Source organism: Aulonocara stuartgranti (genome assembly GCF_965226115.1).
Source record: "Aulonocara stuartgranti genome assembly, chromosome: 6".
Lineage (NCBI taxonomy): Eukaryota > Metazoa > Chordata > Actinopteri > Cichliformes > Cichlidae > Aulonocara > Aulonocara stuartgranti.
The window spans coordinates 507,986-532,500 of NC_138944.1; the positions used below are offsets into that span (position 1 = coordinate 507,986).

The 24,515-nt window shown below is 45.8% G+C and overlaps 3 protein-coding genes across 9 annotated transcripts in view; 1 reads left to right on the forward strand and 2 right to left on the reverse strand.

Annotated features, from left to right (window-relative positions):
• The first annotated feature begins 384 nt into the window (after nucleotides 1–384).
• sde2 (SDE2 telomere maintenance homolog (S. pombe)) lies at nucleotides 385–7,279 on the forward strand. Of its 2 annotated transcripts, none has more exons than XM_082536159.1 (8): nucleotides 385–595; nucleotides 2,700–2,802; nucleotides 2,877–2,988; nucleotides 4,430–4,599; nucleotides 4,678–4,807; nucleotides 5,411–5,539; nucleotides 5,620–5,845; nucleotides 6,838–7,279. In XM_082536159.1, the coding sequence occupies exons 1-8, from the start codon at nucleotides 491–493 to the stop codon at nucleotides 7,045–7,047; spliced, it is 1,185 nt and encodes a 394-aa protein (XP_082392285.1). In that variant the 5' UTR covers nucleotides 385–490; the 3' UTR covers nucleotides 7,048–7,279. The 2 variants fall into 2 exon arrangements, with proteins under 2 accessions (XP_082392285.1, XP_082392286.1); XM_082536160.1 differs by having other exon boundaries at nucleotides 6,841–7,279.
• mtif2 (mitochondrial translational initiation factor 2) lies at nucleotides 7,129–15,746 on the reverse strand. 4 transcript variants are annotated; one of them, XM_082536149.1, is made up of 14 exons: nucleotides 15,625–15,746; nucleotides 14,548–14,728; nucleotides 14,298–14,421; nucleotides 10,905–11,076; nucleotides 10,656–10,816; nucleotides 10,232–10,408; nucleotides 9,955–10,094; nucleotides 9,649–9,773; nucleotides 9,359–9,563; nucleotides 8,738–8,990; nucleotides 8,529–8,666; nucleotides 8,123–8,287; nucleotides 7,586–7,726; nucleotides 7,129–7,509 (listed from the first exon to the last, which is right to left on the reverse strand). In XM_082536149.1, exons 1-14 carry the CDS (start codon nucleotides 15,639–15,641, stop codon nucleotides 7,340–7,342), a joined length of 2,169 nt encoding a protein of 722 aa, XP_082392275.1. In that variant the 5' UTR covers nucleotides 15,642–15,746; the 3' UTR covers nucleotides 7,129–7,339. The 4 variants fall into 4 exon arrangements, 3 of the variants coding, with proteins under 3 accessions (XP_082392275.1, XP_082392276.1, XP_082392277.1); XM_082536150.1 differs by having other exon boundaries at nucleotides 15,505–15,734; XM_082536151.1 differs by having other exon boundaries at nucleotides 15,468–15,734.
• A 231-nt stretch (nucleotides 15,747–15,977) lies between these two features.
• The window catches only part of LOC309708267 (echinoderm microtubule-associated protein-like 6), a 41,124-nt gene continuing 32,586 nt past the window's right edge, over nucleotides 15,978–24,515 (reverse strand). For all 3 annotated transcript variants that reach the window (XM_082536125.1, XM_082536124.1, XM_082536123.1), the window contains 10 exons: nucleotides 24,391–24,515; nucleotides 24,152–24,309; nucleotides 20,839–20,953; nucleotides 20,562–20,750; nucleotides 20,313–20,485; nucleotides 20,072–20,234; nucleotides 19,812–19,915; nucleotides 17,883–18,036; nucleotides 17,705–17,805; nucleotides 15,978–16,855 (listed from right to left, as the gene is read on the reverse strand). The exon at nucleotides 24,391–24,515 is cut by the window's right edge and continues 84 nt beyond it. In XM_082536125.1, the coding sequence (XP_082392251.1) occupies nucleotides 16,831–16,855; nucleotides 17,705–17,805; nucleotides 17,883–18,036; nucleotides 19,812–19,915; nucleotides 20,072–20,234; nucleotides 20,313–20,485; nucleotides 20,562–20,750; nucleotides 20,839–20,953; nucleotides 24,152–24,309; nucleotides 24,391–24,515 (1,307 nt within the window). In that variant the 3' untranslated portion in view covers nucleotides 15,978–16,830. The remainder of the gene's footprint in view (nucleotides 16,856–17,704; nucleotides 17,806–17,882; nucleotides 18,037–19,811; nucleotides 19,916–20,071; nucleotides 20,235–20,312; nucleotides 20,486–20,561; nucleotides 20,751–20,838; nucleotides 20,954–24,151; nucleotides 24,310–24,390) is intronic.

Genomic DNA, 24,515 nt, shown 5'->3' on the forward strand with positions numbered 1-24,515 from the left:
GTGCAAACTGTGAACAAAATAATGAACAAATTCAAATATGTAGCTATACAGAAATAAGTTAAACTAAGAATCAGTCCAACAGTGTTGTGCTTGAATAAAAGTAGAATAAGAAATAGAAAAGAATGAGAATAAATAAATACAATAGTGCAAAACTGAATTTTGCATGCTTTATAAATGAAACCAGACAAGATTTTAAAACCATAAAACATTCCCATGATGTAAAAGCAGTTCAAACTATAAACGTTCTGCTTGTTTGACCTCTCGCTTGTGTCTTTTACCTAATGCATGAAACTGAGACCATGAATCACATTATTAGCTCACTAATTCGAATTGTTGTGGTGGCGTGACGTGGGCTCAGTGCACTCCGGATCAGCAGGTGGCGCTGTATATCATTGTACATCTGTACAGTAACAATGACGCGCGTTTTAAGTCAGAGAAGAAAAACTCAGCCAGTAAGAAGCGGAAGAGCTGCGCATGAGCGTTGTGCAACATGGAGGTGTCGGTGAGCGCTTTGGGCCGCAGAGGTTCTACCTGCGTGTTTCCGGTCGGTTCTGTGGTCAGGCACGTCCTGGACCGGCTCGTGCCGCTTCCGGAGGTGAGGCTGAGACGAATTATCCGGGATAACCAGGGTTAGCGTGAGTTAGCCCGGGTTAGGCGGTTTAAATGCACTCCGGGTATCAGTGTTAGCAGCTGCGCTAACGTTAGCATATAAAGTGTTTTGATGCATGCTTAATCTTCCAGGTAAGCACATCCCGCTCATCTGGACGTAGCGTCACTCATGTGAAAAAGTCACCTGGAAAAGTGACGAAACGTTCCTCCCACTGAAACCGCTACGTCCAGGTGAACAGAATCAACCTGTCGGCGGTTAGCATATAAGCTATAAGGCTAAACTCGGCATTAACCTGTCCCAAACGAGGTCAGCACTGACAGTAACCTCAGGTTATATCCAGAGGAGGCCGAAGCAATCACGAGTTTAACCCTTTCACACATAGTGGTCACTACAGTGGACAGCTATTCAAAGGCCGTTTCCGTGTATTTGTGTCAGTGTTGATGGTGTACTTGCACATAAACAATATACACGGTGTGTATTGTTTATTCGTTTGTCAAATTCTTAAGTTAAAATGTTGTCCACTGAACCTCTTTGAAAAGTACATGTTTAAAAAATGAAGTTCAAAAATCATTTTTTCATTCCTAACGATGAATAAAAATCCTGATTGAGTTTGTCATAATTCATGCATGAAAGGGTGAATCACTTTTAGGGCTGCCACGATTAGTCGACTAGTCACGATTACGTCGACTATCAAAATCGTCGACGACTTTGAAGCTTTGTAAGATCCCAAAAGACGCAGGAATAAGCAGCAGGATTTAAGAGTGTAATAACGGACTGAAACAGAAGATGGCAGCACTGCATGTACAAGGATGCCAGCTGCCGTTAAACCCCGAAGAAGAAGAAGCTGTGTCCCAGAATTCATAGCGCACCCCAGCTCAGTTTCCAACAATGGCGGCAGCTAGTTAGTTTTAATATTACTCTTATTTCTGTGAAGGTTCTCAGTCATCCAGGTCATCGTAGTCAAAGGAGCTTGCAAAGAAAAGCGTCTGGACTTCTTTAAGTTGCTTGAAGACGTTTCACCTCTCATCCGAGAAGCTTCTTCAGGTCTAAGGTCAAATGGTGGAGAGTCCCAGATATAAACCTAGTGGGAGTTTCCCCCCACAGAGGGACAAAAGGACCCCCTGATGGTCCTCTAATCGCCTGAGCCACACCTTGGCTCAGGCGATTACTCTTATTATTCTTTCTGGGTCACAAAATAAACGTTTAACATATTTTCAGGCGAGAATGTAGCTGTGTAAACCTCAAATATCTGCTCAGTTTATCAAGACACCACATATTTTCAAAAGCGCTCCAACGTTTTCAGAGACATCTGTTACCCACTAGCTCGATAGCTAGCCGGGGGCTAGGCTAACTAGAGCCGTGAGAACACCGGACTCCCGGCAAATCGTTTTCAAACCCACCGCCGTCTTTCGCTACTCAGGTTAAACATGATATATGAGTCACTTAGATAACTTAATGTTATTGTTTGGCTTATTTCAGTATTTTATTTGTTCCTGAGTAAATCGGTTTGGCTGAGATTAAAGTTATAGTTTTTACACAGCTGAATAAACGTCAAGCAGACAGCTGATTATCAGAAGTGTGAGATGCTCCAGAATTTACTCCGGTGTCCTGTTATATTTTAGATAGCAAGGAGTTTATTAAACTTCACCGAAACAATCTGCAAATTTCATTCAAATGTAATAAACTTGTCTTGTCTTTATTTTTAGTTAGCACAGACCTGAAACACTTCAAGCTGTAAGCTAATGATGGTTATATAAGAGCAGATGCTGCTGGTGCAATAAGCTGTAGTTTTACATCCAATGGATGATGATCCGATTAGTCGACTAGTCGCAAAAATAATCGGTGACTAGTCGACTATCTAATTGTTTGTGGCAGCCCTAATCATTTTGACTTAAATCCGTAAAATCAGAGCCTCAGGATCAGCCCTGTTATGACGTACTTCCTGCCAGCTCTTATTCATTGAATTATTTATTTAGATTTATTCCAGATTAAATAAACTGGAGGTGTGTTTACGGGAGGTTAAGGTCGCGGCTTCAGGGGATGTGAAGATGATCGAAGGGTTCATCTCAGCGAGTTTTCATGTTTCCAGGATTTCTACGTCACCAGAGATGGGCGCCGGGCACACCTGGACGATCCTCTGGAGCATGGAGCCGTCTATCATCTGGAGCTCCGCCTCCTTGGAGGGAAAGGAGGTCAGTAAACGGAAAGTAGCTTCCAGTTTTCCTGCTGCAGAAGAGCTGAAGGAAACTTGTGAAATGTGTTTTAGGGTTCGGTTCAATGCTGCGCGCGCTCGGCGCTCAGATTGAAAAGACGACCAATCGAGAGGCCTGCAGGGACCTCAGTGGGCGGAGACTCAGAGACGTCAACCACGAGAAAGAGTGAGACAAACACACAGGAGCTGAAATGTTTAGATCAGACAGGAAGTGTTATTACTCTGTAGTCTTTAAAGTAGGGCTGGGTTTTGATTATCGATTAAAATAAATTCTAGCATGGATAACGTAAAATCGATTCATTAAAATCCTGAATCGATTTTTAAATAAAAATTTATTTTACCCGAAACGCCAGAATCTCAGGTTAAACCTCACAAAACTTCAACAACCACCAAACGGCTAAAACAGAGGCTAAACTCAAAGTGCGGACCCGCCGACGGGTCAGAATTAAGGAGATGTCGCCTTTCTCACCCGGCGGCACGGACACGGTCGGGGCTGAAAGCCGACAGCTCGCTGATGCTGATGTTTCGGCGGCTCCGCGCTTTGTGTTTACGCCCTTTTTGCACAGATTCTGAAGCTGCAGGTTTTTATCTCTCCAAACAACAACAAAAATCAGTTTTCTTCATTATTCGTTGTTTTTTCCTTTTACTTACTTTTGAAAACAAAGTCTCATTTCTGCTGTTCAATGATGAACATATAGTTACTTTTACACAAAGGCATCTGCTGTGATGCTCACAAGCTTTCTTTTTATAGATATAAACATATGGAAATGTACTGATGCATCATCTGAATTATAATATTTCTGACTGTCTGAGGCAAAATTTCCCAGATTCAAATCGTGGATCGAATCGATTCGGGACCTTGTGAATCTGAATTGAATCAGTTCTAGAAATCAGTGACGATACCCGGCCCTACTTTAAAGGTCTTCCAGTAAAATCTGTGGTAAATGTAATGAAAGTCTCACCAGCAGGTGGCAGCGTTCAGCCAGAAGGCTCAATAATGTCTGTTTGCACGTTTTAGTTTCCCCACCTCAGCGTGGAGACACCTGTGCAAACACCTCTCCTGTCACACTTTGCTCTGCTTCCTGCTCTGGTTTGCTGTCACGTTGGCAGTAAACGTATTGAGATGTTTGGAGCCAGTTTAACAGATTTGATGATGATGATGATGATGATGATAATAATAATAATAATAATAATAATAATAATAATAATAATACGATTTGATGGCTGCACATAAAACATGATGAGAACAGAAACGCTTTGAATGTTATTTATACAGCAGTGTCCAAGGTGTTGTCCAGGTGAGCGCACTTAAATTTCAAGTGTCTGAAAACGAGCTTTAAAACACCAGAAAAACTCTGAAAGGTGAATTTTCTACAGTTGATGTAAAATATTCAGGTTAATTATTGATGATGATTCACCTCAAACATCTGCTCTGCAGCAGCTGCTGCTGTAAGCTCAAAGCACTGTGATGTTGGGCCAGCAACACACCTGTCAAACAATCTATCCCACCGTCGAGGTCACTTCCTCCTGCAGTTTGTGGGTAGAGTCTGATTGTGAGCGGCCGGTGCTCACTGCAGTGACATGTCTGTTCTTCTGTGGTGCGGCAGGATGGCGGACTGGCTGAAGAAGCAAGCGGAGCGCGAGGCAGAGAAGGAGCAGCGGCGTCTGGAGCGCTTGCAGAGGAAGCTCAATGAGCCCAAACACCAGTTCACCGACGCAGAGTACCAGCAGCAGTGCCACGACCTGTCCGAGCGACTCGAGGACTCGGTGCTCAGAGGTTGGCCGCGCTGCACAGCTCGCATGGTGAGAGCGCGAGGTTGCACGTGTTTGACGCCAGGTGTGTTTCCTGTTGCAGGTCTGCAGGCTTCCTCCAGCAGCCAGGTGAAGGTGGACGACATGTGCGGCGCCAAGAGGCTGAACTGTGATCAGAGTGAGCAGCCTGCGAAGAAGAAGACGAAGACAGCAGGAGGAGGGGGGTGCTTCTGGTGAGTCGTTAATGACAGGAAGAGTTGAACATGGCAGCTGTTACGCGATCACTCAGACAGGGAACGACAAGCACGCCGCCGGCGGCTCTGAGCTACAGCGAGCTTCTGAAAGGCAAATTATTCTCAATTATTGTCCTTGTCGAGACGGCAGGTCGTTCGCTGTGCGAGCAACATCACACCCTGACAAATAAAAACATGAGGTCAGCAGCCAGGGAGGTTCTGATTGGCTGAAACCCAACCGATGAAACCAGTTGAATCCTGTGAGGTCACGCTTGGTGAAAAACAGTTAAGTGGGGTGTCAGTGATTTCTGGTGAATCCATCAACTCAGCGGGCACTGTGATGTCAACAGGTTTCCTGGCGCCCGCTGACATCACAGCGTCTTTTATCAGCAGCTCCAGTGACCTCACCGACCACCAGCACAGATTCGTGTGTTCTGAGTTCAGCTGAAGCGCTCGCAGCTCGTCTCTGATGGTCAGCGTCCGTTTACGTGAGCTTCTGTCGGCTGTATTTGGTTGGAACTGCATCGTCTGTTACCTAGCAACAAAATGTGGGAAGCTGAGAAGGTTCAGAGTGAAACTGACTGATCATGCTTGTGCTCACAGGACAGGGCTGGAGGAGATGGACGAGCTGATGAGCTCAGATGATGACGAGGCTCCGTCCACATCCAGCCGTGAAACTGCTGCTGCCATCGTTACCATGACAACACGAAGAGAGGCAGAGGAGGGTAGCAGGTAAAGCCCAAAGAGCGCCAGGGACCAGATCCACCGTCATTTAACGATGTCTGAAAGAGTCTTCTTTCATCCTCAAACAGTGGAAGCACCAGAACCACACAGATCCCCAAGGAGACCTCCAGAGACCAGACTGGGACACCGTCAGAGGACCGGGACTCTGAGAAGACCTCCAGAGACCAGACTGGGACACCGTCAGAGGACCGGGACTCTGAGAAGACCTCCAGAGACCAGACTGGGACACCGTCAGAGGACCAGAACCATCCTGGTCCGTCCAAACCATCACAATCAAGCGAGCCGTCTCAACAGGTGTGTACCCGATGAATAAAGTCTGAAATTTTCAGGGTTAAAGTTTCTGATGAGACGTTTAAGGTTAATTTTAAAGTCTGAATTATGTCATCGCTGAGCTGTGGAGGTTTTCTTACTGCTGCAGCATTTTGGATCTGCTGAAGGTTTTTATGGAGTTTCTAATTTTGGAGCTAAATGGAAGAACGCAGTCTTACATATTTGTTTAATATGTGCGTTGAAGGACATGTCCTGGTCAAAAATGACTCCAAGGTTCCTCACAGCGTTACTGGAGGCCAAGGTAATGCCATCCAGAGTAAGAATCTGCTTAGATACCATATTTCTAAGCTTTTCAGGGCCGAGTACAATAACCTCAGTTTGATCTGAATTAAGAAGCAGAAAGTTAGCGGCCATCCAGGTCTTTATGTCTTTAAGACATTCCTGCAGTTTAACTCATTGGTGTGTGTTATCTGGCTTCATGGACAGATAGAGCTGGGTGTCATCTGCATAGCAGTGTAAATGTATGCTATGTCTTCTAATGATGCTGCCTAAGGGAAGCATGTATAATGTAAACAGAATTGGTCCTAGCACTGAACCCTGTGGAACTCCATAATTAACCTCAGTGTGTGAAGAGGACTCTCCATTTACATGCACAAACTGGAGTCTATTAGACAGATATGATACAAACCACTGCAGTGTGTTCGAGTAGTCAAATGTTGCGATCATTAACTCTTGTCCATACATATGCAATAATCCTTTCTGTCATCGTTGTATTTTTACTCAGTTGTATATAGTATTTGTATTCTATTTTTATCTTATTGTATATTTTATTTTATTCTACTGTATATAGTATTTTATTCTATTCTGTACAGCTGTGTACTGTATTTATTCTTATTATATTCTAATTTTTGCCTCATAACTTTTGCACTGTCCACTTCCTGCTGTGACAAAACAAATTTCCCACATGTGGGACTAATAAAGGTTATCTTATCTTATCTTATCTTGTTGTTCTTCAGCAGCTGGATTTGCTCTCGGTGGCGTCTGTCGAGCAGCTGGAGTCTCTGGGTTTGGACGTCTTGAAAAAAGAACTGATGTCTCGTGGGTTGAAGTGTGGGGGAACGCCGTCGGAGCGCGCTGCTCGACTCTTCGCCATCAGAGGACTGAGTGCAGATGAGATCGACCCGCTGCTGCTCGCCAAACCGACAAAGCCCAAGAAGAAGAAATGAGATGGAACGCTGAAAGCGGAGTGTTCAGCGTTCCGTCGAGTGCGAGAATATTAATCACAGACAACATTTACTCTTTCCTGATGAGCTTCCTGATTGGTTCAGACAATCACACGTATATTTTATTAGAGGTTCTGTCCAGTCAGAAAGCAGGATGTTCACACACGTCTGTGCTTCAGTTTGAATTTAACCACTTCCTGTTCAGTTTTCAATAAACGTCTGAAACTAAACATCAGGTTCATCTGTGTCTGAGAGTCTGTAATAGAAGCGCTGCGCAGCAGTGCATGATGGGAGTTCAGAAGCCGGGGTCCCAGGAAGTGACCTGCGGCGCCGCCACCTCCTCAAAGCACACGACGATATCACCGGCTCTGAAGTCGACGTCGCCGTCAGCCGATAGGCCGCACTCCATGCCCGCCCTCACCGTCTGCACGTCATCTTTGTGGTGCCTCAGTGCTGCCAGAGAACCTGCGGGAACATCAGGAGAACGTTAGAACAACACGGTCCAGTCCTGCTGCTTGACCCCAGCTCCGGTCTCACTCACCCTCCCACACGGTGTCCCGGCCTCGGATCAACCTGAACCTGAACCGTCGGTCCAGCTGACCTTTCTGAACCCGACAGCCGGCCACGGGAACCTTCTTCTTTCCCACGGTGACGTCAAACATGGCGACGACCGACGCCTCACCTGCACCGGGGGGAACAGGATATGTGTGACTGACATCACAGGTTCATCTTCCTCTGACATGTGACCTAAGGGGGTGTGGCTAGAAACAAAATGAACATATGCAGATCTTGCCTCTGCTCCGCACTCTGAGCGTGCTCACATTGCTTCTGTTTTCCTCATTAAATGAGCTCTGAGCGTCACGTGCTCCAATCAGATGATGATGATTTAAAACAACGGTAGAAGCGTCAGATGGAGACGCGTTTACCTGGTGGCCGTAAGGCGGTAAAATTAAGATGCTGATGCTACCTGTTACCATGGTGATTTAGCAGGGATGAAACGCTGACTTTGATCTCACTGATACGCCTCCGCTCCACCTGAGCTCAGCTGTGGTCACATGACCGTGTGGTGCCGACTCACCTGTGATGTTCTCTGAGACGAGTGGTGGGAGTTTGGCGCTGAGCTCCTCCTTCAGCTGATCTACCAGCTTGTAGATGACGCTGTGCAGGCGCAGCGGGATGCCTTTCCTCGCTGCCAGCTGCTCGATGCCACGGCTCGCCGCCACGTTAAAGCCATAGATGGAGCCTGATGGCGAGACGCAGCCAGTCAGGACAGTCCACACGATGTTTGAAGGTGGAGCAGGAGATTTATTATTTATTTTAAACTCAGGTACCCTGTGATGCATTCATAGACACTCTGTAAGAAGGCGTTCTCTGCTCTCAGCTTTAATCCCATCATGAAATCACACTAAACCAGCCGGCGGTCAGAAGAATCTGCTGCACACAAAATGAATAAAAACATCTGGAATGGCGTCCTTTGCTCGTACCTCCAAACATTTCGGCCATGTTGACGTCGTTCTCAGAGATGTCTCCTATGCCGAAATGGACCACCTCGAGCTCGCACTGCTGAGCGTCGTAGCTGTCCAGGATGTTCAGGATGGCCTCCACCGAGCCATCCACGTCACCTGGGTCAACGGTTGTTCAGTTAGTGACATCACAGTGGGCGGAGCCTGTTTGAAGCTGGCTCAGTGCGTACCTTTGATGATGAGCGGCAGGCTGAGCTGGTCGCTTTGCATCCTCTCGCTGGGCCTCGTGGCGAAGCGGGTCTTGTTGGCCCGGTAAAGCGCCACCTTCCTCTGCCTCCAGCTCAGGTGGGACAGCCCCTCCCTCTCCCTGCGGTACTCCTCCAGGTGGAGCTTCTGCTTCTGCTCGATCGCGCTCTGCTCCTCCTGCAGTTTCCGCTGCTCCTCATCGTGACTTCTCCACTCCACCACCTCCCGCGCTCGCTGCTGCAGGAGCCAAAGGAGGAAAGCTTTTATTGTGGAAGGGACTGACAGGAAATGGTCATCTCTGACCCACGAAGGAAACCAACCACCAACAATCCAGTCTGGATTTTTATTTAAATTTCCCAAAATTTAAAACCAGAGCAAAAAACAACGAAGAGCAAAGTTTGCAAAGAGGAGGCAGAAAACGAACATCGCAGCGAAATGTTCTGAAGAGATTTTTAACGCAAACTTAATATTTCTCCTTTTTTCTTGTAGGCGAAGCATCCGCTGAGATGAACACAACCTCTGTCGATTTATTGTTTAATAAAACATTTATTCTATTTCATGTGAAGTGATTTCATTTGGGCGGACCCGGTTTATATCCCACTCACCTCAGACTCCACCTCCAGGATGGTCTCTCCAGCTGACGGCAGCTCCTTCCAGCCAACCACCTCCACCGCAGTACTCGGCCCCGCCTCCCTCACAGCACAGCCGTTCTCATCAAACAGGAAGCGAACTTTAGCCCAGGATTTCCCAGCAACCAGCACGCAGCCTCTCTTTAGCGTCCCCTGCTGGACGATGGCTGTCGTGACCGGGCTGGGAAGACCAAACTGGTCACACTGGGCCTGTTTGACTCTTTCATGTTTCCAGTAAACCAGAGTTAGCACTGTGAAGGACTTACCCTTTGCCTTTGTCGGTCCTGCTCTCGATGACGAGTCCCTCCACGGGGCCGGTAGGCTCCGCCTTTAGCTCCAACACCTCTGCCAAAGCTACTGTGGCCTCAGTCAGAGCCAGAAGGTTATCACCCTGACAACGTCATCAATGACATCATTGGTCTACAGCAACGATCTCATATTTTAAGGAAGCCATATTAACTGCTTTCATTACTTTACCTTTAACCTGTCTGTTGTACTAACTGACCAATAGGAATGTTCTTTGTGCATTGCATTGTGGGAAAACAACGCGATGTGTTGTTTGATGAGTTCACCTTCAGAGCAGAGATGTGAATCGCCTGAACGTCTCCCCCGAACTCCTCGCAAACAACGTCGTGAGCGAGCAGCTCCTGCTTCACCCTCTGAGGGTCGGCGTGAGGCTTGTCACACTTATTCACCGCCACGATCACGGGGACTGAAACACGGACGAACAGTAGAATCAGCAGTAGAAGAGCATAAAAACAAAATGAATAGAAATCCAGTAAAAGCAGTAGAAACGGGGCGACGCTTCGCTCTGAGCCCTCGGCTGCGACTGTCAGGTGGAGCTCCCACCTTTGGCTCTCCTGGCATGCTCGATGGACTCCACCGTCTGGTTCATGACGCCATCATCAGCTGCCACCACCAGAACGACGATGTCGGTGGCGTTGGCTCCACGGGCTCTCATGGAGGAGAAGGCGGCGTGGCCCGGCGTGTCGAGGAAGGTGATCTTCTCACCTGTCGGCAGCTGGACTGGAAGAAAAGATCCGAGAGCGGGAACGAAGCTTCAGGAAAAAGTTTACTGTCTGTAAACGAGCACAAACCTGCAAACGCTGCTTATTAAAACAACATTCAATAATCGATCAGCAGAGTCTGGTGACAGATTTTATGATTTAATTACATTTTCTTCTGTTTGCTCTTAAAGTTTGTCTTTAAAAAAAATCTTGTTTCGTTTCCTGTCGTTGGGTGTTTTTAAATAAAGTTTAGAGCGTGCTGTTACCCAGGAAAGCCCCGATGTGCTGCGTGATGCCTCCGGCCTCTGTGGAGACGATTTGGCTCTTCCTCAGGCTGTCCAGCAGCGTCGTCTTACCGTGGTCCACGTGACCCATGATGGTGACCACCGGGGGCCGTGGCACCAGGAGGGTGGGATCAGCAGGCGGTCTGTGAAGGTTGTAGGTAACGGAGAACCTTATTTTGTTACAAACCACTGTGACGAGTTACATACACGTGATCAGAGACTTCTTGTCACCTCCTGCAGGCGTCCCTGTTGGGTCGCTCTCTGCTCGCGCTCAGTTTGGCCCATCTGAACTTCATCCCTGACCGTGTCACCACCTCTTTAATCCATCGTTCCTCCAGAACCGTGTCCTTTTCCAGAGAGTCCAGATGCACCGACGTGTTCAGCAGAGCCTCCAGCACGTGGTCTGAGATTCAAATAGACCTTTATTTAAAACAGCTTCCAGCCACAGACAGTTTAAAACATCGACGTCGCTCCAGGGTCGGACAAGTAGGCGCACGAGGAGGAGCCTTAAACCGGCATTCTGTCTAATGGCCACCAGGTGGCGGTAAACTCTTGGTCCGTTTTTTGGAACCAAGACAACGAAGGTCAAACGCTCATCTTGTATGGAACGCCAGGACTGCCATAATGAATTAATTAAATACACCATTAAATAATTAATTAAAATTGGAATTAATTAAATAAATAAATAGTTATGAAACATTTAATTAATTAATTATTGACACATTTAATTAATTATTGACACATTTAATTAATTATTTAATGATATATTTACTTATTTCATTTTGGCAGTCCTGGCGCCTGGCTCTCATCATGAAATAATTTTATCTGTCAGCCTCACCCATCAAACTCAGGGGGCGGGGCTAACGCTGATCGAGTCAAAACCATTGCTTTGGCCTGGTGGCCATTGTTTCTAGCACACAACAACCGGCATGTGGAAGCTAACAGAACTGAACTTTGAAAAACCCTGTTTGTGTGTCACCAAATACCGTTTTAATATTTTTTTTAGCAGAGAATGTAGTGGTTTAATCTTCATGTGTCTGGTCGGTTTGTCAAGATACAGCCTCTTTGCAAAAGTGTTTCGATGATTTCGGAGATGTCGTCCCAGTCTCACGGCAAAGCATGGGATAGACCCGCTCGCCTCGCAAGCAATCCCACCGACAAAGCGCTGACTTCTTTTACTGAGGTTATATTTATCGGTGTTTTATTTCCTGATGTTCTTATGTGTCCTACGTGTTTCAGTCTGAATTATAACTAACATTAAAAACATGTTTAAGGAGGAGAGAGAGCAAATAAATCTGTTTAACATCTGATCTTTGGGTTTTTGTTCAGTAATCAGCGTGACCTGTGTATAAACACATAAAAGAGATAACGTTGGTGTTTCCGTCATGTAGTAACTGCTGGCTTTAACTGTACAAAGGTTGTTCGACACTATGAAACACATACAGACTTCATGATGTTCGGCTAATATTTTTATTGTGAATATTAATCATGCTGACCTCGCTCTGTACACCACGCAGCGAGGTCAGCATATCCACGATATCCTCAGCTCCATGAGTTAACACAAAGTTTCCCAGCTGACTATCTAACTGCCAACTATTCCAGAGACGTGAAAATATACAGCATAAAGAAAAGTGTAAGAGACTCAGCAGCAGATTAGAATAACAGTTATACATTTAATAAATCACCAAATGAATCCAAGAAACGAGCAAACCTGTTCCGACAATTTGAATTTGTGTTCCCTCAGCTGCAGACTCGCTGCTGTTTAAATGTTTGAAAAGGAAGATTAGATATAAAAAACGTCAAACATAGACTCAGTCTGCCTTCACATTTGATATGAGGCCAGCACGTATAGTGGCCTCAGCAGGCTATTACTGAAATACACGTGCTATATCATAAACTATGATATAAACAGGGAGGTCCTATTAACAGGTTTAGTTTTAAAGGACACCTTCCTGCCTTTAGTCTCATTCATGAGCAGTATTAGTTTTCTTCTAACATCCAGAAGTCTGCACAATGTGTTTCATAGTTTGTAACAAGCCTTTGACAGGTAAACATAACATGACCGAAAAAGCAAAAAAAAAGAAAAAAAAAGAGAGAGAGTGTTGACATAAGAAGAGAAAATTCTCTCAATTATGGAGACAGACAAATGGTTCATTTATGTTTGATGTGTGTTTATTCCTCCCTAAATATCGTCGGTGAAGTTCGCCATGCATGTCAGATTTTCCTGCGCATTTTTATACCTCTGCCAACAGAGAGAGAGAAAAAATCACATTCTAACAGACAGCTGGTGCTTAGAATACAGCTGAATAACTATTAAAAAACAGATGATATTTAGATGATAGTTCAGTCTAACACATGTGCCACTGAACCATTAAACGTCTGTGAAACTATGCAGTTATGAAACGTAACTTTAACCTCAGCCAAACCGATTTGCTCAGTTGTAAATAAAACAGCGAAGTAAACGTGACCCGACAGACAGAACCTGAGTGAATGAAGTCCAGCGTTTAACCACTGAGAGCTAAAACTCAGCTGAGGTTTCAAAGCTGTGTGCCGGTGATTGGACATCAGCCGCTGATAAAGCTGTTCGCCTATAAAGTGCTCTGTAAGGAAACGAGCTCCAGCAGCTCTGCGCTCGGGGAAAACACTATATTTACTTATCTTGTGCAGAAAAATGCGCTGACATTGCGTTATATCGAGCACCGGCTGCCCAGTTAAACTGTGACTATCACCAGGTAACTAGGCGTGTTTCTTGAATTAGCAGCAGGTGTTAAACAGCTGACAGATGAGGAAGAGGAGGATGCATGCAGGTAAACTGAGGGTCTGCTGAGCTGATCGCTGGTTTCGTGAGAAAAATGTCAGCTCGTTCTTTATGTTACAGAAGCACAGAGACACAAGACCAGGCGGAAAGAGACGATCGTTCGGTGAAAATGAGAATCTGCGAATGCAACATGTGGAACACGGAGAGTGGAATATGTAAACAAACCGGTTAACGTAACCCCCTCGGTGCACTCTGCATGCTAACTGTTAGCAGAGCTAGTGAAATCTCTGAAAACATCTGAGCACTTTTGCAAACATGTTCTATGTTGACAACCTGACCAGACATACGGCGCGACATTCGCGGCTAAAACACTGTTAAAAGTGTAGCTGGTGACAGAAAAACGGGGTATTTTAAAACTACACCACCACCATTGCTGCCTGTGATTTGATCTGCATTCTGGGATACCTGGCTGCCCCAAGTTTACACAAGCAATCGATTATCTAGGATCGACCTGTTTTGACTTACTTTGCACGGCAACCAATCAAATGTTAGAGAAGCTGCATGGGCAGCGTTAACCCCGCCCCCTGAGTTTGATGGGTGAGGCTGACAGATGATGAGAGCCAGGCACCAGGACTGCCAAAATGAAATAAATAAATATATCATTAAATAATTAATTAAATGTGTCAATAATTAATTAATTACATGTGTCATAACTATTTATTTAATTAATTCCAATTTTAATTAATTATTGCCACATTTAATTAATTCATTATGGCAGTCCTGGCGTTCCATAATCTTGACGCTTCAGCGACCAATGGGAGACATCAAATAGCTCCGCCCACCTGTATACTGTCTATCATCCTTACCGAAGTCTCTGTTCATGGCTTCAGCGAGTGCAGCCGCCGTCATCCCCTGTCGGATCTCAACTTCCTGTTTGTCCACTTTGGGTTTGACCTTCTGGGTCTTCTGCTCTTTCTTCTGACCTTTGACCTGCAGTTAAAAATTATCTTTATTATGACATGCTTCATTTTTTTCACTAAAATTTTATTTGTACAGACGAAGGAACTGTAATGTTGCGTCTTTGTTAATGAACATCATCAGGAGGAAGAAACTCACATGTTTGAAGGCGAACTTCCTGTTCGGTTGGCAGGTGAGGAGAAAGTCGGCGCTCCCGGCACGGCAGAATACGGCCGGAAACGGGAAGTTACTGAACAGAGCTGGGTCTGCGTGCACCAGCCGCCGGGTACCCCGCATCACCGCAGACATCACACTCATAGCTGCAGAGGGACAGGTGAGCCTAACGTGCGAGAGAGCAAACATCTGCAGGTAAAACGTCATCATCATCATCATCATCATCGGGAGGCGGTCTCACTGAGACCAGCCATCGATCCTTTCACTCAGGAGTGTGTCTGTTCCTCTCTGTCGGCCTCACAGCCCACAAACTCTGCAGGTAATATACCCGCACACATCCTGACAAGCAGCAGCCAATCAGGCGAGTGTCTGACACACACTGTTTGGGGTATATACAGTTCTATATCTAATATCCTCAGCTGACAGTTTTAAAATACCCACCCTCCACGTGTGGTTGTCCAGTCCTCTGCCTGAAGCAGCAGCATATGAAGTTTACATATTAAACATGGTGAGATGAAAGCTGGATGCAGGTGGTGGACTACATCTATGCCGAATTAACCCGAGTGCTCTAACACATCAGGAACACATGTTTACATTTTGTTCTAAAACATCTCGGCACCACAAATCGTAAAAATGTGTCTTTTGTAAATGAAGTTTGGAGCAGAGCTTACGGACTGACACCGGAGGACTCAGGAGGATAGGTTCGTTAATTCGGGCGCCGAATGTGAAAGTGAGACTTAAAAATTCAAACCGATAACGAAGAATCATCGATCCGTGAAAAACATAACAGCTGTTAAACAGCAGTGTTGGTGTAGCTCGGCTGAACTTCCGGCCTGCAGAGGAAGACGCTGATTAAAGAAACGTTTAATCAGAGCCGAACGTGAAAACTGAACCGAGCAGCTCACCTAAAGCCTCAGGTGTCGTTCGTTCACGTGACATTACCTCGCAGGGTTTCTGAGTGACGCTTGGCTCTGCCTGACGTCAAAACCGGAGGACTCTACGTCGGAACTACGGTCAACTCAACCCAGCAGCAGAGCGTCAGAGAAGGGAGCGTCACGGTACCTCAGCAACCCCGACATCCGCCTCCGGTCGTTCTGGTTTTCTCTCTTCGCGCTGTCCACTCAGCTCATCGTGAAAAAGTCCTGCGACAGGGAGCCGCCATGACAGCCAGCACACACACCGGAAGCACTTTGGCGCCTTCTGTTAGGTTTGCGTGTTGCTGCCCTCCACAGGTCAGGCAGGTGAACGGAGACAAGGATCAGGACAGCTGCAGACTCACATGTGTCTGCGTTACTATAATAAGACTAACTCACCTGGTGTGCTCTCAGTCAGTTATTCAGGTTATTGTACTCGGCCCTGAAAATCTTAGAAATATGGTATCTAACCAGATTCTTACTCTGGATGGCATTACCTTGGCCTCCAGTAACACTGTGAGGAACCTTGGAGTCATGTTTGACCAGGACATGTCCTTCAACGCACATATTAAACAAATATGTAAGACTGCTTTCTTCCATTTGTGCAACATCTCTAAAGTTAGAAATATCCTGTCTCAGAGTGACGCTGAAAAACTAGTTCATGCATTTATTACTTCCAGGCTGGACGACTGTAATTCATTATTATCTGGAAGTCCTAAAAACTCCCTGAAAAGCCTTCAGCTAATCCAAAATGGTGCAGCAAGAGTCCTGACAGGTCCTGATGACCTTTGATCCCTCTGTGTGGGGTTCCAAGAAAAGTGTTTTTTTATTATCAGACAAACAGCAGAGAGAAGACAGCGCCACCGTGTGGATGTAAATATTTATTTTCTACCTTAATAAATACATTTTCTTCATTTCTATTTGTTCTGTTTTGAGGTAGAATTCTTTTACTTTTTAAATAAAGTTCCATACAAACTGTTTTCTACTTTTTCCCTTTTTAATAACTAGGATCAAACACAGATCCATTTTCCTCTTTTTTATCTTCATCATCATCATCTTCTGACAGGACACCACGACAGTCTGATAGCACCACCGTTATAAATAAAGTTGTATCAAATGTTTGGTCAGAGTTTGTGAGAAAGGCACATCCCGACAAACCAGACACAGCTACACGACACAGCTACACGCCGTCCACAGGTCACAGCAACACGCCACAACAGCAGGAAACACGTCCTCACATTAACTGTACAGCAAGAGGTGAACTCGGGTCAGAGTTCAGACCGAGGAGTCGGGGGAGCAGCATCAGAGGAGAAGAGGAGGAGACTCTTGTGAACCCAACAGGACTGCAGGGACCTCACTGACACTTCCACACAAACAGGCTGCAGAGAGGAGACGAGAGACAGACAGCAATCAGTAACAACCAGCCAGTCTCCAACCTTCCTTTCAGAGTAGGAGTGTGAAACAGCAAGCAGACCATCTGCAGACGAATGGCTTATTGGAAGAGTTTCAGTCAGGTTTCAGAGCTCATCACAGTCTGGATTCAGGAGACACTATCTCTACTTTTAAGATTCAAACTTTCCTTTTTGCTAAAGCATATAGTTAGGGCTGGACCAGGTGACCCTGAATCCTCCCTTAGTTATGCTGCAATAGACGTAGGCTGCCGGGGATTCCCATGATGCACTGGGTGTTTCTTCTTCACTCACTATGTGTTAACAGACCTCTCTGCATTGAATCATACCTGTTATTAATCTGTCTCTCTTCCACAGCATGACTTTATCCTGTCTTCCTTCTCTCACCAATCACAGCAGATGGCCCCGCCCCTCCCTGAGCCTGGTTCTGCTGGAGGTTTCTTCCTGTTAAAAGGGAGTTTTTCCTTCCCACTGTCGCCAAAGTGCTTGTTCATAGGGGGTCATATGATTGTTGGGTTTTCTCTGTATCTATTATTGTACAATCTACCTTACAATGTAAAGAACCTTGAGCCAACTGCTGTTGTGATTTGGTGCTGTATGAATAAAATTGAACTGAAAACATACATCCTGAAGGTCCTGAATCTTTTTCTCTGTGAAATATTAGAATTTTGTCTCAGGGGTCCTAAAACGTCTCATTTAGATCAAGTAAAAAAAACAAACAAGCAAAGCATGAGTTTACTGTCTGAGCTGCTCTGCAGTCAGTTTTCTGCCCACGTTTGGCTGGTTTCACTCAAAGATTTGGTGTAATTCAGGTCTCACCTGCAGTCGCTGCCGCCAGCGCTGATCACATATTTATCATCGCAGGAGAAGCGGATGTTGGTCACGTGAGCCGAGTGGCCAAAGTAACGCTTGTGCTTCGCCTGGAAATAAAGACAGAAGGTGGCGCTCAGTGTGAGCTGAACCTTTCAGTGATTTCTCATTTTCGGAGCTCACTTACAAATTTTTCGGCGCAGGGGAAGTCGAAGAGCTTGATGAGGCCGAAGTCGTCTCCGGTCACCATGTTGACTCCAGCGTGAGAAACGCAGGCACAGTTAACGTCGGCCTTCTCGGCGTTACGAGGCCAAATGCCGACAACCTCGTCCCCCACGATGCTACGAAAACCGAACAGAAACGCCTCCGTCAGGTCGGTCACACCTTAAATGAGCTCAGGAAGGTGGCAACGCTTCTGGAACTAGTTCCTGTTTTTTATTCATGAAAAGTTCCTCCAGATCTTCCTGAACCCATCCCAATTTGAATCCGTGCTTCCTGTTTTTAGTTCAGGACTCCATGGCGACCCAGGGCTGGAGGATTAGTGCTCTGCAGCTGGGTCCCAAACCTCTGAACTTGTTTACTTCCCTAACAAAGGCCCGGCATGAGGGAACCCCACCACCACCAAGGACAGCCCCATCTTATCGTTTTGTTTCTTGGATTAGAGAGGGCCCTGATTCCTCTGCATCCCATAAAGCAGGGGGCTCAAACTCCAGTCCTCGAGGGCCGCTGTCCTGAAACTGTTTCATGTGTCCCTGCTCCAACCTGAATACAGTTAGCAGGTCATTAGCGAGAGAATAGGACCAGACTGCATGCTGAGGCGGTAATTCTTGATTCATGTTACATAGGGCTGCCACAATCCATTATTTTGATAGTCGACTAATCGGATCATCATCCATTGGATGTAAAACTACAGCTTATTGCACCAGCAGCATCTGCTCTTATATAACCATCATTAGCTTACAGCTTTAAGTGTTTAAGGTCTGTGCTAACTAACAATAAAGACAAGATGATAGTTTATTAAATTTTAATGACATTTGCAGATTGTTTCGGTGAAGTTTAATAAACTCCTTGCTATCTAAAATATAACAGGACACTGGAGTAAATTCTCCAGCATCTCACACTTCTGATAATCAGCTGTCTGCTTGACGTTTATTCAGCTGTGTAAAAACTATAACTTTAATCTCAGCCAAACCGATTTACTCAGGAACAAATAAAATACTGAAAAAAGCCAAACAATAACATTTAAGTTATCTAAGTGACTCATATATCATGTTTAACCTGAGTAGCGAAAGACGGCGGTGGGTTTGAAAACGATTTGCCGGGAGTCCGGTGTTCTCACGGCGCTAGTGAGCCTTGCCCCCGGCTAGCTATCGAGCTAGTGGGTAACAGACGTCTCCGAAAACGTCGGAGCGCTTTTGAAAATATGTGGTGTCCTGATAAACTGAGCAGATATTTGAGGTTTACACAGCTACATTCTCGCCTGAAAATATGTTAAACGTTTATTTTGTGACCCAGAAAGAATAATAAGAGTAATATTAAAACTAACTAGCTGCCGCCATTGTTGGAAACTGAGCTGGGCTGCGCTATGAATTCTGGGACACAACTTCTTCTTCTTCTTCGGGGTTTAACGGCAGCTGGTTCCTTGTACATGCAGTGCTGCCATCTTCTGTTTCAGTCCGTTATTACACTCTTAAATCCTGCTGCTTATTCCTGCGTCTTTTGTGATCTTACAAAGCTTCAAACGACACGTCGACTATTAAATCAGTCGTCGACGATTTTGATAGTCGACGTAATCGTGACTAGTCGACTAATCGTGGCAGCCCTACTGTTACAGCAGCTCATGACTGAATGAACACAGTGCAATAAAAGTAAATTTTTCCAAACACTTACTCGAGTAGGTAGGGTTAGGGGTCACCACCTCAGCATGCAGTCAAGTTCTATAGAGCCTTGCTAATCACCCACTAATTGTATTCAGGTGTGATGCAGCAGGGACACATGGAATAGTTTCAGGACACTGCCCCTCGAGGAGTTTGAGACCCATACATGGTCTGAGGCATTCCCACTAACACTAACATTAGCTAACATTAAGCACAGCAAATCAACTTTTCTGCCTCACCTGGTCCAGGTTGCCCAGGTGATCCTGTCTAGGATGGGCTGATCCGTGATCACCTTCCCTGAGGGAACTTCGTGCACCTGCCAGGTGTAGGTGCTTGTGGACACCTGTGAATAAATCAAGACATTGAAAACCAGCTCTCACCTGACAGAGCTCTGACCCACAAGGAAAAGGTCAGAGGTCACAACAACAGACCCATGTGTCATAACTCAGCACGTGTCTTCTTAACCTTTAACCTTTATTTAAGAAGGAAGTGAAAGTACCTGGATGTGTCTGCTGTCAGCAGAGAAGTCGATCTGGATGACACACCCGGGAATGTCCTTGCAGTAACCAATCCGATTAAGCGATGGCCCGAGAGAGAGGTCGTAGAAATCCACAGCGCTTTCAACTGAGCCCACCGCCAAGAACCGGTTATCTGGACTGAACCTGAACAAAGAAATCCAGAAACTGAAGTTAGTCCCAGAACTGTTAGAGGCTCCTGTTCGTGCTAATGTTCAAACCCACCGAATATCCTGGATGGCCACGCTGCGGTCTCTCTTCTTGCCCCAGACGGTGAGCGAGTTGACCAGCAGGACGATGAACTCCCCGTTCTCCATGCCAATGGAAACCATTTCTCCGTTGGGACTGTAGGACGTGCACTTGGCAGGATGGCCCAAACTCACCTTGTTCAGGAGTTTCTAAGACAGAAAGCAGGATTAAAGGAATACACCGTACCAGGTGAGGTCGGCAGCACACCACAGTTCAACCCCGTACCTTATCAGCCAGGTCCCATATTCGGATGGTCCCGTCATCGCTGGCGGAGATGAAGACGTCTTTGAAAGGGTGACTTGTCAAACCCCAGATCCCTCCCTGAGTGTGTCCGTTGATCATGGTGTTGGAGGCAGCGTTCTTTTCTCCAACCTCTATGATCTCCCCATCCTTGGTTCCCACCAGGATTTTACCCTGTCAGAGAGTTGGAGGTTACTCTTCCTGTCACTGGAATCACAATAACATCAAGCACCACGGACCTTCCACTGTGTGTTCTTCACACCTTTCCTCTGCAGACAGATCGGACGCTCTCCACCGGTTGGCCGGTCTCCAGCTGAAAAGCTCGGCAGCGCTTCATCTCCTGGTCCCAAAGCTTCACAGCACCACCCTCTTTGGTCCTGATGAACAGCAGCAGACAGTGGGATTTCATGTTTTTTATATACATCAAAGGAATCCAGAAGAAGGGTACATCCCTAAAATGGATCTGTCTGAACCCTCATCTTCACCTGGTGTAACCTTTAACCTTTAGCCATGCTTGTGGCCGGTCCACACGGTTTATAGCCGTGTTTCCCAACCACTGTGGTGCGGCAGATTATCTGATTCCACCTGATTAGTACTCTAAATGACCGGCGTGAGTAACGGGCAGAACAATGGCATTCTCTTCCACTAGAGGGCAGTACAACTACCTGCTCTAATTCAATGGGTCTCCAACTGCCAGTAAAACAGAAGAAGTCGAAGAAGAAATTACATAATCCTCACGCTGTGAGACGATGCAGCGCATAATAGCAATAGATAAATATTTGAACAGAAACAGCAGTCAGTCTGACCTGGTCCTGGAGAAAACTCCGACCCAGATGAAGGCCAGAGCATGAGATGGGTCAGAAGAAAGCAAAAAAGGTAAACTGGGGACGTATGTCTGTGAAGGTTCTCAGTCATCCAGGTCATCGTAGTCAAAGGAGCTTGCAAAGAAAAGCGTCTGGACTTCTTTAAGTTGCTTGAAGATGTTTCACCTCTCATCCGAGAAGCTTCTTCAGTTCTAAGGTCAAATGGTGGAGAGTCCCAGATATAGGACGATTGGGGCGACCGTGGCTCAGGGGGTTGGGAAGCGTATCTGTAACTGGAAGGTCGCCGGTTCGATCCCCGGGCTCTCTGTCCTGGTTGTTGTGTCCTTGGGCAAGACACTTTACCCTACCGCCTACTGGTGTTGGCCAGAGGGGCCGATGGCGCAAAATGGCAGCCTGGCTTCTGTCAGTCTGCCCCAGGGCAGCTGTGGCTACAACTGTAGCTGCCTCCACCAGTGTGTGAATGTGAGAGTGAATGAATAGTGGCATTGTAAAGCGCTTTGGGTGCCTTGAAAAGCGCTGTATAAATCCAATCCATTATTATTATTATTATAAACCTAGTGGGAGTTTCCCCCCACAGAGGGACAAAAGGACCCCTGATGATCCTCTAATCACCTGAGCCAAGGTGTGAAACTGGGTGTGGGTCCCAATCAGCCAGAGTTTCGGGTGAGCTCACTGTGAAACCTGGCCCCACCCTATCATGCGAATCCCTGAGGTCAGATGGCCCAGGATGTGAGTGGGCGTTAAGGCGTCTGGGGAGGTCACCATTTGACCTTAGAACTGAAGAAGCTTCTCGGATGGGAGGTGAAACATCTTCAAGCAACTTAAAGAAGTCCAGACGTAAACTGGGGACAAACTGAGCCAAGCTCAGTGCTCGGGGGAAAATGATCAATATGCTTTTTGTTTGGTGGTGTGCTGTGTGATTTTTCATATGAGCCGTGCTCCAAAAGGTGTGGAAACACTGGTTTATAGAGCCACTGTGGCATCACCCACTGTGGCGTCACTAGAGATGGACCGATCCGATATTACGTATCGGTATCGGTCCGATACTGACCTAAATTACTGGATCGGATATCGGAGAAAAATAAAAAATGTAATCCGATCCATTAAATATCACACCTCACAAAACTTGCGACACGCCGTAACTCGCCTCAGAACGTCGGAGCAGTATGCATCACGTGATAGAGCGGCTGTGGCATGCGGGACCTGTCGGTGGTCTGGATAGCATTTGGAGCTTCGCTAGCAACCCGGCATTTCATCTCCGACAAAGTTATCCCCGAGAGAAGTAAAGCAAGTGTGTAAGTCCATCTCTGAATGTTTGTAAAGCATTCCTGCGTTAAGCTTAACGAGCGACTGCCTCTTCTTGCTGCTGCTTCAATCATGAAACTGATCAATGATCAGCTGATCATCTCTCTTGTTTGTTTTTGGCCCACTTTGCACCAGAAAGAGGAAACCAGCGGCTGAACAACAGCAGCACGTTTAAGCTTGATCAGCTGTTGTTAGAATTTATTTAATATTACTTTCTACTCGAGGATCTTTTTCTATGTAGCTGACGGCTGGTAACTGTGCAGGGGCGGATCTAGCAAAGTTTAGCCAGGGGGGCCGATAGGGCATGAACAGGGAAAAGGGGCACAAAGACATACTTTTCTTTCTTATTCTCATTTAAAATGTCGAGCTTTTAATAAATAATTATCTGACACCCAAAGTTTTAATTTGATGTAAAATGAATAGAAGTCCATTACTGTATATAGTAACTATTAAGTCTAATATATACCCTAGTAAGCTATAGTACTTTTTCCTTTGGGAAGGTACCATCTGTGCAGTCTGCAATTTTGTTGAAGAAAGATGTTGAATCTATTTAATATTTCTTGAAAAATAATTTATTTCTGTGCATTTTTTTTCACACTGCATCAAATTAAGGTTGATTACGTTGATTAAGCATCATGAGGTGGAGCGTGAGGGGTGGTTCCCTATTTTTTATTTATTTATTTTTGTTGTTGCTGGGAGTTGGAACCCTATTAGTTAGGTTGCTTAATATTTATGCTAAGTACTCTTTAAAATACCAGAATAGGGAGGATGGTGTAGGTCTAAGTTTATTAGATTGATCAGTATTGCTGAACTATGAAATTTTTTTTTTGCATACAGGTATAACAGAATAGCTTTAGTGTAGTTGTTGTTTTAAACTTGAGTATGAACTTATACAAAATGCAGCAAGATATTTAAAAAACAGTTTTGTTGATTAAAAAACATTATATCGGATTCATATCGGTATCAGCAGATATCCAAATTTATGATATCGGTATCGGACATAAAAAATTGGTATTGTGCCATCTCTAGGCATCACCCACTGTGGCATCACCCACTGATTCCGGAAGCCATCGTTTAGAGCATGGATTTTATCATGAGCTAATGCTAGCGACTTTTGTTACCACAGACTATATGAAAGCATCAGTCAGACAAAGATTAGCAATGTCCAATCAATCACTGCGCACCAAACCTGGAGCTCCGCCTTCTTGGACCGTCTGTTAGTAAAAAAGCTCCAACAGCACAAACACGGTCCAGAGGTCCAGTTCAGGTGAAGCCTAGCAGACAGCTAGGAGCTACAACTACCTGTGTCACTATCCACATGTAATTCAAAGAGGCCACACCCCTAATAATGCAAACTTTAAATGACTGGTTGAATCTGGGACCATTTTTTTGTATTAACACCAAAAGCAGGTGGTAGGTCAGCATCTTCAGGAACTGCAGACTCACGGTCGCTCCTTCCCCCCAGTAACAATAAGGCCGTCCCTCAGAGTGGTGTACATGGTGAAGACGGGGCCGCTGTGCGCCTTTGCCACCACGCGCACCAGGAAATGCTCCCGCCACACGTACACGTCTCCGTTGATGGCGCCAGTGAATGTCAGGTTGTTCTGAGTGAGACAAACAGCGATTTACCACAAGTCCGCAAACACCAGAGCGTTACATACAAAAGCAACGTCAGCGTTTCTTACGGCGCCGAACGCAACAGACAACATGGTCTGCATGCGGCCGTCCTCCACTGAGCCGATCACACCTTTCTTGTACATGAGCGAACCTCCAACCAGAGTCCAGAACTTGATGTGTTTGATTCCCACCG

What these genes read in the sequence shown, in the direction of transcription:
- mtif2 (XM_082536149.1), bottom strand. An exon ending in GCACATCGGGGCTTTCCTGG is followed by an intron (nt 10,409 to 10,655) that starts GTAACAGCACGC and finishes CTTTTCTTCCAG; the next exon opens with TCCAGCTGCCGACAGGTGAG. An exon ending in CCGGGACACCGTGTGGGAGG is followed by an intron (nt 7,510 to 7,585) that starts GTGAGTGAGACC and finishes ATGTTCCCGCAG; the next exon opens with GTTCTCTGGCAGCACTGAGG.
- sde2 (XM_082536159.1), top strand. Translation starts at nt 491, where the DNA reads ATGGAGGTGTCGGTGAGCGCTTTGGGCCGCAGAGGTTCTACCTGCGTG. An exon ending in GGCTCGTGCCGCTTCCGGAG is followed by an intron (nt 596 to 2,699) that starts GTGAGGCTGAGA and finishes TCATGTTTCCAG; the next exon opens with GATTTCTACGTCACCAGAGA. An exon ending in GAGGCAGAGGAGGGTAGCAG is followed by an intron (nt 5,540 to 5,619) that starts GTAAAGCCCAAA and finishes ATCCTCAAACAG; the next exon opens with TGGAAGCACCAGAACCACAC.